Consider the following 12290-nt stretch of genomic DNA (forward strand, 5'->3'; position numbering starts at 1 on the left):
ATGGAGTATAAAAGGTCCACATGACCACCTGACTGAATACAGAGGGGCCCATCCCCGGATCCACCTCAAAATAGCCATAGGTCCTAACTGGCCAACGGCTTACTTAACTAGTCACAGTGACCAAAAAAGGGAGAATGCCGCAGGTGGCCATATTCCTCGTCCCCCTTTAAAAACAGCCTCCACCCACTGCCTCCTTGCAGATACCCTCTCCGCTGTCCTGCCGGTGGCTCCCTTGCGGTGTATTCAGTCAACTTTTATCTCCTTTGCTCTGCCTCAGGCGGATTCTTTCACCACCTGCGCTACTAGCTTCCACCCGAAGGGGTCGCTCCAAAAATTTGGGGGCTGATCAGATCCAGACACCTCATTTAGACACCACAGAAGCCAGACACAAAAGACCATATATTATATAATTCTATTACTATGAAGTATCTAGGACATTCAAATCCATAGAGACAAAGCCGATTAGTGGCTGTAAAGGGATGGCGGGAGCAGGGATTAAGGAGTGCTTAATGTGTAGGGGTTTCTTCTAAGGGTTGAGGTGGTGATGGTTGCAGAACCTTATGACTATATAAAGGCCATTGGAAAAAATTTTAAAAAAAGGTCACTGAATTGTACAAAATATTTAAAACAGTGAATTATGTGGTAAGTGAATTTCATCTCAATTTTAAAAAAACTTAAGAAGATGGTACAGGATATATCCATTCTTCCAAGTACTTGAACTAGAAAAAAACACAGAAAAGCCGAAAAAGCACAAAATGGCGGCGGGCTGATCGGATCACGTGACCGCCAATTCTTCCCTGCCCACCCTCAGAAAAGTCTTTTCTTCAGAGCTGGCGCAGAGACACAGGCGGCTCATTGTTATGGGAAGCCCAGGTACCTCTTCTCAGGCGCGCTCTAGCTCTAGCTGCGTAGTGAGAGCGGTGAGCGTATTGAAGGCGAGCTGCGGGGCGCGCACGTAGAACGTAAACCCGTAAGCGCCGTTCCTCGCAGAGATGCGGAGGAGGGGAGAGGCGTGGAGGAAGAGGGGGAAGTAGGCGCATGCGCCTAACGCTGACGGGTTTGAAATGGCCTCGGTGTTAGCCGGGACCCGATTCAGGTGAAGGTCTGGTCCTCGCGGTTGGAGCAGCGGGCGGCGGAGCCGGGGTCCTAACGTCCTATCGAATCCGCGGAAGGGCCGGGAGCGACCGTTTTGGTAGCACGGCGTCCGTAGGCCGGCGACGGTGGGGCTCTCGTGGGACTGGGGCGGGAGGGACATGGTCCCTTTTGTGCGGGTCGGAGCAGGCCCCGCGCGGTAGCCCCTCCCCCATCGCCTCGTTTTTTCGACCTTCCTCCCCCCACCTCGATTCTTCAGGTACCCCCAGCACCCCTCAGCCTCGGCTTGGCGGGTCTGGAGGGACTGCCGAGCGCCATCCGTCACTCTGGAGCCGCTGAGCTTTAGCTTCCCGGCCTCCGGCCCAGGGCGTCGGGTGGCTGGCAGCGGCGCGGGTTTTAGGGGATAGAGGCTCTCTGCCCAGCCTGGGGGATAAGGGGACCAGGGCTTTCAATAGTCCTCTCTTGGCACTTCGCCCAGTCTCGTGAGACGGAGGATTCCGCCTTCTCTGGTCTGCGTCCCGCGAGGAGCTGGGGCTGGAGGAAGATGGATGGCAGAGCTCTGGCCGCTCCGAGTCGCGGGGAGAAGGAGGGGGTGCGCGGGCTGAGATCTTGGCCTTTTCTGGCTTGATTTTGGGGGGAGGGGTCTTAGCGATGGTTCTTTAGGGGGCATCCGTTATTTCAACCGTCTTTCCCCTCGAGGGAGGGGGGAGAGAGAAGAGGAGCCCCTTGGCCCTTCCCAACCCGAAAAAGTAAGGAGATGTTAGTTATTTAAATGATAGTCTTAAATACCTTTATTCAGTGTCTCGTCCCAATTTCCGTTATGGGTTCCACCACTTTCAGCCCCCAATTGATTGCCTAAAGAAACACGCAGGCTCTATTTTCTTTGAACCTGAAGCTGTGTACTTATTGTTAAGAATTGGGTAGATAACAGCACATGGTTTTCTGTTTAAATGTGACAGTTTGTAGTCACGGAAAGAAGTGCCTTTCTTGTGAGTCTGCCCCTAATGTCATATGTCGAAATTGGGTGCTTTTGGTGAGCTACTTGATGTAGAATGTTTTGCTGCATATCGGACGTTCATATATACCTTGTTATTTATACTAGGATTTACGAAGATGTCCTTGACAAACATTTCTGTAATAGTACTTTTATGACATTTATAGTTTGAACTTTAAAATGTGGATTCTTTTTCTTAATAGATCGCTGCTGTAGAAGACAAGTGAAGGTTTTTTGCCTCTTTCATCATGGCTCAGTTTGGAGGACAGAAGAATCCGCCATGGGCTACTCAGTTTACAGCCACTGCGGTATCTCAGCCAGGTCAGGCCACTGAACACACGTACTGTAAACTTGGGGGTTGGCGGGAGGACATGTTATAACTATATGAATTAGGCTATCTGTGATATTGTAAAATGTTTCTAAATGACGTTTCTTTTATTTGTGAAGCTTTTAAAAATTCATGGATCAACTAGCAAAAAATCTGTTTTCACAGCAATTTGGATAGGTACATAGAGTTTTTCAAACGTTAAATTGATTAACTTTTTTTTTTTAGATTTTTTTTTTTTTTAATTTGACAGAGATAAACAGCGAGAGAGAGAACACAAGCAGGGGGAGGGGGAGAGGGAGAAGCAGGCTTCCCGCTGAGCAGGGAGCCTGATGTGGGGCTCGATCCCAGGGGATCACGACCTGAGCCGAAGGCAGACGCTTAACGACTGAGCCACCCAGGCGCCACCTAAATTGATTAACTTTTATTTGATTTAATTAGGTTAGCAGCCACTCATTGATTAGAGGTTATCTCATTTGGCATGTTAAGGTGAAGTATGCACATGCTATATTTAAGAATAAATGTATTAAAATTTTATATATTATGAAATTATATATGACTGGTTTTCAGCTGTTGGAGTTTAAAGTGGAAAACCCAATTCTAAAGAATTTATCAAACAAAGGAAAAAGATAAATAGATATAAAAGAGCAAATGGATATGTACATTTTCAAAATAAGGTCAACAGATGATGTCATTGAAAATCAGTAAGCTTCTTCCCTTTGCTTCTTAGGAAGATTTTTTTTTTTTTTTTTTTACCATTTGACTTAAGGTTTGAATCTTAAATAAGTTTCCCAAGGATTCTACAGAATGAATTTGAGTTTCTTTGGGTACCCAGAAAAATTGCAGCTTTTTCTGTTAATGAGTATACTTTTTGTTTATGACATCTCTAATACTGGTTCTTTACTGCCTTTTACTTAAAATACCTACTTTAGTAATTCAAGGTCAGTTACAGAGACCCTATGATCTTCTGACTTGGGTGTTCTACAATTTGATGGACATGATTATCTTGTTATGTAGGGGACCTTTGTCTTTAAAGAAAGGGATACTTCGGAGTTTTTATTTTAGTTACTCTTCATTTGGGGGGGTTAAATGATCAGTTCTGCAGGCAACTGAAGAGATTATGAAATAATAGTTATAGATTGTATTTAATTCAGATCCAGGTACTTTTTTTTTTTTTAAAGATTTTATTTATTTGAGAGAGAGCTAACGAGCATGAGTGGGGGGCGGGGCAGAGGGAGAGGGAGAAGCATACTCCCCCTAAGGGAGCCCAGTGTGGGACTCGATCCCAGGGTCCCGGGATCATGACCTGAGCCGAAGGCAGACGCTCAACCGGCTGAGCCACCCAGGTGCCCAGATCCAGGTACTTCTTCATGTTAAATAATGGGGACTCTGGTGTTGACTTAGTTTTGATGAAATGGGAATTATCAGCAATTACCATGTGTCCAGAAGCAAGTGCTATGGACTTGTATTTTGGTAAACTAAACATGTTTTACCTGGCTTTTTCTACATATAGTTTGTTTTAGTTATTTATAAACAAGGTCAGGAACATAATTAATATTATGAATGATGTTTTGTTTTTATAAGGATTTTATTTATTTGACAGAGAGAGCAGGAGCAAGAAGGAGAGGGAGAAGTAGGTTTCCCACTGAGCAGGGAGCCTGATGTGGGGCTCGATCCCAGGACCCTGGGATCATGACCTGAGCCGAAGGCAGGTGCTTAACCGACTGAGCCACCGAGGTGCCCCTATAATTTGTTTTAAATTGATATCTGTATTGTTCCCAGTTAAATAGTTCTTCAGGTGGAAGCCTATTGTCTGTAGCTCTTAACATTTGTATTTTGGGGCACCTTGGTGGCTCAGTTGCTTGGGCGACTGTCTTCGGCTCAGGTCATGATCTCAGGGTCCTGGGATCAAGCCCTGTGTAGGGCTCTCTGCTCAGCAGGGAGCCTGCTTCTCCCTCTCCTCCCCACTCATGCTTTCTCTCGCTATCTCTGTCTTTCTCTCAGATAGATAAAATCTTTTAAAAAAAATTTGTATTGTAATTACTTGAATTCATGTTATACCTTTTTTGTTTTTATTTTAAGACTGAGCAAAGAAGACCGCAAACGTTCATATAGATTCTCAAACACAAAATCAGTAGTAAATATAGATCTCCCTTTCCATATTTGGCAGTAGAGTCCAAATATAAATAATGGGATTTGTGTAAACAGCTTTTATTTTTGCTGTAGGAAATTAATTATGGGTTTTCTTAGAACTTGTTAATCAGAGTTTTTCAAAATCAAATTTTATTGACGCATCATGACTTCAGTAAGTAGGCCTAGGGTTTTGATAGCATCTCTCTACTCTTAGCTTTCCTGTAAAAATCCTGGAGTAGGTTATAAATGGAACTCTCTAGTATTACTATTTTTATTAAAATGTTTATTTTCCAGGTGATATATTTCAGGCTGCTTCCTGAAAGCTTGCTCTTTTCTTACCTTCATCTTAAAGCCTTATTTGTAATTAATCATCTCATCTTAGTATAACTGATTTTCAGAGCCACACAAATTTTTGTAAAAGTTAAATTTTCAATCCTGAGGCAATTAAAATACGTTTTATTTACATCTCATCTAAATGGAGAACTGTTTTTATTTATTTATTTAACTTTTAAGTAATCTCCACACCGAACATGGGACTTGAACTCACAACCCTGAGATCAGGAGTCACATGCTCCACTGGTTGAGCCAGCTAGGTGCCCCTAAATGGAGAACATTCTAGCAAATTATAGTGCTTCAAGTGTTCTCCTGGCAGCTTCAAATATAATTTGAGAAAAAATTTCAGCAAAGGACATAAAAGGACTTAATCGGCAATAGGGAAGGTGCCAGTTTTTTACTCTATTAAAAAAAAAAAAAATGCACCGTTTGAAATAGTCCAGACATATTAGTATCAGAAGCTACTGTCATAAATCAAATGATCATGGAACAAAAAAAGGTTAACTGAGTAATTCAACTTGAATTAAATATTTTGATCTCTGTGCCTATATTTCAGACTCATTTTCTCTTGAGAGCAGTATGAAAATTACTACTCTTTTTGTATGTAACATAACATTTTATTTTTTTCAGTTAAAGTCTTTGGTATTCCATTTTCTTTCTTTTTTTTTTTTTTTAAAGATTTTATTTATTTGACAGAGCGAGAGCAGGAACACAAGCAGGGGAAGTGGGAGAGGGAGAAGCAGGCTTCTCACGAGCAGGGAGCCCGATGCAGGACTCGATCCCAGGACACTGGGATCATGACCTGAGCTGAAGGCAGACGCTTAACAACTGAGCCACCCAGGCGCCCCACTATTCCATTTTCTAACAAGGATATTTTGCATTTGTACTAACCTTGAAAGTTCTCAGCTAACAGTGTTAGAAAATTTCACTGCATTCACACAGATGACTGATTTAAAATAATATAAAGCGGCACCTGGCTGGCTCAGAAGAGCATGGGACTCTGGATCTCAGAGTCATGAGTTTGAGCCCCATGTTAGGTGTAGAGAGTACTTAAATAAGTAAACTTAAAAAAATAAGTAATATTAAAAACTTCAGTAAAAGCATGCATGCTAGCAGTATATTGCTGAAATCTGATGTAAAATTGAAGATCAGTATTTGGATTGTTTCTGATTAATTTTGAATTCCTGAGTATCATCTATCATCTTTAGTTTTCCTTTTACCCCCATATTCAGTCATATATCAAATCTTGCTTTTTTCTCCTTTGAAAATGCCTCAGGTATACTCTATTTTACATTTAGGTCCTAGGCACTTCACATTTGAATAACTGTCATAGCCGCTTTCTCTTGCTCACAGCTCATATGCCAAAATCTCTCACCTAACTTTCAGGTCCTTCCTTGTCTTTGCCAAACTTAATCCATAGTGCTTATCGTAGATCCTTAAGTCAGGAAGCTCTTTTTCCCATCTCTCACGTGGTAGTGTTACTCTTTATTATCCTTTATTTAGTTCTTTTTTTTTTTTTTAAGATTTATTTATTAGAGAGTGAGCAAGCACGTAGTAGCTGAGGGAGAGGGAGAAGCAGACTCCCCGCTGAGCAGGGAGCCCAATGAGGGGCTCGATCCCAGGACCCCGGGATCATGACCTGAGCCGAAGGCAGATGCTTAACTGACTGAGCCAACCAGGTGCCCCTCTGTTATTTAGTTCTAATTGCTTTTATTTGCTTTCCTCTCATACATACTGGATATGCTGCATCTTACTTCTCTCTCAGCTCCAATATATTTGTCAGATGTGATACTACTAAAGCATAATTTCTTTTTTTTTTCCTCCAAGTAGGCTCCTCCCTACAAGCGGCTCAAACTCATAACCCTGAGATCAAGAGTCTCATGCTCTACCGACTAAGCCAGCCAGGCACCCCTCCTAATTTCTATCTAAATTAAAGACTTTTTCAAAGCTGGATGGGAGCTGACCTAGATTCTGTCTCAACAACTTTCTCTATCAGATAAGGAATTTGAGGCCCAGAAAGGTGATGAAATTTGTTTAGGTTTTACAGATGGTCACAGGAGAGTTAATGTTAGAACATCAGAATTGTGGTTCATCGTATCTTCCATTATTTTTACTCGTCTACAAAAAATATCTTCAAGGATTTTAGAATTCGTTTCAAACTCCTTGGGATGGTATTCATGATGTTCTGTCATTCCAGCCTTACATACCATTTCTCCTACACTGAAATAATTGTTCTTAATATTTCCCCTTTTTTTCCATCTCCTAGCTGAAGTGCTGTGGTATGTATTCAGTGACAGTCATATTTGTTTCTAGAACTTTTAGGTTTGAAAGTTTAACAGTTTCCTGTATATAAAGAGACATTGAGAGAGATAGCTGGTGAATCACTGATTGAATCTTTATGAGATTTCTTTTTTTTTTTTTTAAGATTTTATATATATATTTATGGGGTTTCTAGAGGGTTAAGTCGGTTAGTCATATGCCTTTGACTCAGGTCATGGTCCCGGGTCCTGGAATTAGGCCCCATGTTGGGCTCCCTTTTGGGAAGTCTGCTCCTCCCTTTCCCTTTGCTCCTCCCCCTGCTTGTGTGTGCACGCACGTGCTCTCTCCCCCTCCCTCTCTCTGGCTCACTTTCTCAGATAAATAAAATCTTTAAAAAAATAAAAGTATTTATTTATTTGAGAGAGTGTGCTCGTGAGCAGATGGAGAAAGACAAGCAGAGTCCTTGATCCCATGATCTGAGCCAAAATCAAGAGTTGGACGCTTAACTGACAGAGCCACCGAGGCACCCCATGAGATATTTTTTAAAATTTATTTTTATTTTTGGGACGCCTGGGTGGCTCAGTTGGTTAAGCGACTGCCTTCGGCTCAGGTCATGATCCCGTGGTCCTGTGATCGAGTCCTACATCAGGCTTCCCCTGCTCTGTGGGGAGTCTGCTTCTTCCTCTCCCTCTGCCTGCCACTCCCCCTGCTTGTGCTCTCTCTCTGTCAAATGAATAAAATCTTTTTTAAAAATAAAAAAATAAAATTTATTTTTATTTTATGTACTCGAACTCACGAACCCAAGATCAAGAGTTGCATGCTCCACTCCTGAGCCAGCCAGGTGCCCCACTGATTGAAACATTAACTCTTAGATTAATTATAATAGTTTGTAGATTTGACTCAAAATACTTGCATTTTTATCTGTATGTAACCATAGTAATACTGAAGTGTGGGGAATGATTTAGCATATTTTCACCTATTTTCTCATCTATTTCTTTTGACCATTTATAAAATGACTGCATTCTGGCCATAGAGAAACATGAACTACTTTAGGAGTTAAAAATATAGTTATAATGTGCTTTCCAACAGGTGACTGAAGCTAATACCAATACAGTTGTTTTAACTATGACTCCCATTTTTCCTACCTCTTCATTCTGGCCCAATTATCATCTTTTAAAACCATAATCTCTTGAGCTTGAAAACAAGCTCAGATTGCTAAATTCCAAAATTCATGGTCTTTTTCAAACAAATAATAGCTGATACACTATGTATACTTCACTTTATTAGTTATCCTTTAATGGACTTGAATGTTTACAACTCATTTGGTAGGAAAGGATTGCTACTGGTATTGGTTTAACCCCTTTTAAACACTGTGTGTGCTATGTAATAGCAAATAGTCTCTAACACATTTTTCTGAGAGTAAAAAAATACACATAAAATCTTTTTTTTTTTCTTAAAGATTTTATTTATTTATTTGAGAGAGAGAATGAGAGAGAGCGAGCACATGAGAGGGGGGAGGGTCAGAGGGGGAAGCAGACTCCCTGACGAGCAGGGAGCCCGATGTGGGACTCGATCCCGGGACTCCAGGATCATGACCTGAGCCGAAGGCAGTCGCTTAACCAACTGAGCCACCCGGGCGCCCTACACATAAAATCTTTTAAGGCTCGCTGTTAATATATACTTTTTCCCCTCATCCTCTGAGTATGCCTTACTTGTGCTCTTATCCAGTGACAGCTGCATTAACATCAAACTACAGAGGCGCCTGGGTGGTTCAGTTAAGTGCCTTCAGCTCAGGTCATGATCCCAGGGTCTTAGGGTCGAGCCCCCGCATTGGGTTCCCTGCTTAGTGGGTGGAGAGCCTCCTTCTCCTCTGCCGGTCCCCCTGCTTGTGTTCTCTCTCTCTCTTTCTCTCTCTGTCTCAAATAATTAAAATCTAAAAAAAAACCCCAAAAAACTATCTTTTCTTTTTTTTTCTCCCTATCCTAACTTGAGCATGCAACTTTGAGGTTCTGAACTTTATTATTTCAGGATGACTCATCTTAGTAAAGATAGAGCACCAAGGTTTAAAGGTATAGGATTTTTTTTTTAAGATTTTTAAAATTTATTTGACAAAGAGAGACACAGTGAGAGAGGGAACACAAGCAGAGGGGGTGGGAGAAGGAGAGGCAGGCCTCCCACTGAGCAGGGAGCCCGATGTGAGGCTCGATCCCAGGACCCCGGGATCATGACCCGAGCCGAAGGCAGACGCTCAATGACTGAGCCACCCAGGCGCCCCAAAGGTATAGGATTTTTAAATTTAACAGTGAGTTTGATAAAATTAAGGGACAACAGAAAAGGGACAGGCTTCTCTCTTGTGTTTTAATGGTGTGTTCATTGGTATTCAGTAGAAACTGCTAGTATGGGGGCACCTGAGTGGCTCAGTCGGTTAAGTGTCTGCCTTCGGCTCAGGTCATGATCCCAGCGTCCTGGGATCGAGCTCTGCATCGGGCTCCCTGCTCAGCGGGAAGCCTGCTTCTCCCTCTCCCACTCCCCCCTGCTTGTGTTCCCTCCCTCACAGTCTCTCTCTCTGTCAATTAAATAAATAAATAAAATGTTTAAAAAAAAAAAAAAACTGCTAGTATGTCATAACACGAGTGTACATTTTAGAAAATGATAAAATTTACATTTTTCCTTAAAGGTTTAAGAAAACTTAGCCCTTAAGTTTACTTGTTTGCCTGGTAGCCTGTGGTCATCTAGGGCTCATTTCATAGGTTTGTCTATGGAAGTATTGATACACAGTGATATGCATATCTTTTTCCAAAGGGTCACAAGACCTTCAGCAATCAAAGTGAATTAGGTATAGGTAAATGAACAGACTGTTCTATTGTGGATAATTGGAAAAGATCTCCAGCTGACAAGTATTTGGCCACTTAGGTGGAGAGAAAGATTAAATCAGGGATTGATACCTCTGTAATACGCAGGTTATAAAATTGTCTTGCAGAATATTGATTATAATTCACAAGAGTGGAGAATGCTTCTTACAAATACTCAAGGGTAGTTTCTCAGATAACTACAAAAAAGGAGTATTAATAATGAAATATACTTTATGGAGAGTAAAGTCTAAAATATGAGTGATTTTAAAAAGAGCTATATTGCAGATATATAAAACATGCACAGTGATTTCAGAAAATTTGAATTAACTAGCTAGTGGTGTGACACAACTAGTAGAATGTAAATTTCCTTCCCATAAATTTCTAGCGGTTGAACCCTTGAAGAACAGGGGTTTGAACCGTGTGACTTTGATGCCGATTTTTTTGGGGGGGGGGGATAAGTACTGTCCTGTAAATGTATTTTCCTTATGATTTTCTTTTCTCTAGCTTATTTTATTGAAAGAATACAGTATATAGGAACTCCTAGGTGGCTCAGTTGGTTAAGTGTCGACTCTTGATCTCAACTCAGGTCTTGATCTCAGGGTCGTGAGTTCAAGCACTTTGTTGGGCCCCACGCTGGGCATGGAGCGTACTTAAAAAAAATGTTATATAGTACATATAACATACAAAATATGTTAACTGTTCCTGTTGCTGGTAAGGCTTCCACTCAACAGTTGGCTGTTAGTAGTATTTTGTTTATAGTTTGTTTTTAAAGATTTTATTTATGGGGGGGTGTAAGCTCATGCGTGGGGGCGGGGAGGGAGAGGGACAAGCAGACTCCGTGCTGAGGGCAGAGCCTTAAGTGGGGATCTATCTTACAACCCTGAGATCATGATCTGAGCCAAAACCAAGAGTCAGACACTTAACTGAGCCACGCAGAGGTGCCTAGAGAAACTTTATTTTCCTTCTAAATCCAAAGGCTAGTTGTTTTTGTTTTTTTTTAAAGATTTTATTTATTTATTTGACAGAGAGATAGCGAGAGCAGGAACACAAGCAGGGGGAGTGGGAGAGGGAGAAGCAGGCTTCCCACCGGGCAGGGAGCCCGATGTGGGACTCGATCCCAGGACCCTGGGATCATGACCTGAGCCGAAGGCAGACGCTTGACGACTGAGCCACCCAGGCGCCCCAAAGGCTAGTTTTAAAAATTGAATACCACTTAGTCTGATTCACATAAACATTAATATTTAATTTCATTTTCAAAGTCCAATAATGAAAACTTACAGTTCAACACTGAGTAAGCCACATGTTTAGGTAATATTTCTTAAAAAATAGTTTTTTGTTTTTTTCTTAAAAAGTCTTAAAATATGGTACAGCACCTAAATTTTCAGTGGCATATATAGGCTATTAACACATGTTCTGAAATCTGGTAGTTTACATCAGTGCTGAGGTCTTTTGTTTCTGTCGTTTTTTTTTTTTTTTTAAGATTTTATTTATTTGTTTGACAGAGACAGCGAGAGAGGGAACACAAGCAGGGCAAGTGGGAGAGGGAGAAGCAGGCTCCCCGCTGGGCCGGAAGCCCGATGTGGGGCTCAATCCCAGGACATGGGGCGCAATCCCAGGACGCTGGGATCATGACCTGAGCTGAAGGCAGACGCTTAACTGACTGAGCCACCCAGGCACCCCTGTTTGTTTGTTTTTTTTTTAATTTATTTATTTAAGTAACCTCCACACACCCAATGTGGGGCTCAAACTCAGGATGCCAAGATCAAGAGTCACATGCGGTGGTGGGTATTGAGGAGGGCACGTTCTGTGTGGAGCACTGGGTGTTATGCACAAACAATGAATCATGGAACACTTCATCTAAAACTCATGATGTAATGTATGGGGATTAACATAAGAATAAAAAAAAAAAGAGTCACATGCTCCTTCAACAGAGCCAGTCAGGCACCCCCTGAATTAACTTTTAATAAAAAAAGAACATTGAGCTTTATACTTTCTCTATGCTACTGTAGTTTTCCTTCTACTCATTTTAGTGTTTCACTTTATATTGTTCACAGTTTTCTTTTTTTTTTTTTAAAGATTTTTATTTATTTATTTGACAGAGAGAGACACAGCAAGAGAGGGAACACAAGCAGGGGGAGTGGGAGAGGGAGAAGCAGGCTTCCCGCGGAGCAGGAAGCCCGATGCGGGGCTCGATCCCAGGACCCTGAGATCATGACCTGAGCCGAAGGCAGACGCTTAACGACTGAGCCACCCAGGCGCCCCTGTTCACAGTTTTCTTCAAAGTCTTTGAATGCAATCCTCC

General features: G+C 41.8%; 1 protein-coding gene across 3 annotated transcripts in view; it reads left to right on the top strand.

The window, feature by feature from the left end:
- Positions 1 to 1048: 1048 nt before the first annotated feature.
- CCAR1 (cell division cycle and apoptosis regulator 1) overlaps positions 1049 to 12290 on the top strand; it is a 62091-nt gene continuing 50849 nt past the window's right edge. For 2 of the 3 annotated variants that reach the window (XM_021700205.1, XM_044916047.1), the window contains exons 1-2: positions 1049 to 1096; positions 2290 to 2407. In XM_021700205.1, the coding sequence (XP_021555880.1) occupies positions 2335 to 2407 (73 nt within the window). In that variant the 5' untranslated portion in view covers positions 1049 to 1096; positions 2290 to 2334. Of the gene's footprint in view, positions 1221 to 2289; positions 2408 to 12290 lie in introns of all 3 variants that reach the window. The other variant, XM_044916046.1, reaches the window with a different exon arrangement.

The sequence above is a fragment of the Neomonachus schauinslandi genome, chromosome 6 (genome assembly GCF_002201575.2).
Source record: "Neomonachus schauinslandi chromosome 6, ASM220157v2, whole genome shotgun sequence".
NCBI classification, from domain to species: Eukaryota; Metazoa; Chordata; class Mammalia; order Carnivora; family Phocidae; genus Neomonachus; species Neomonachus schauinslandi.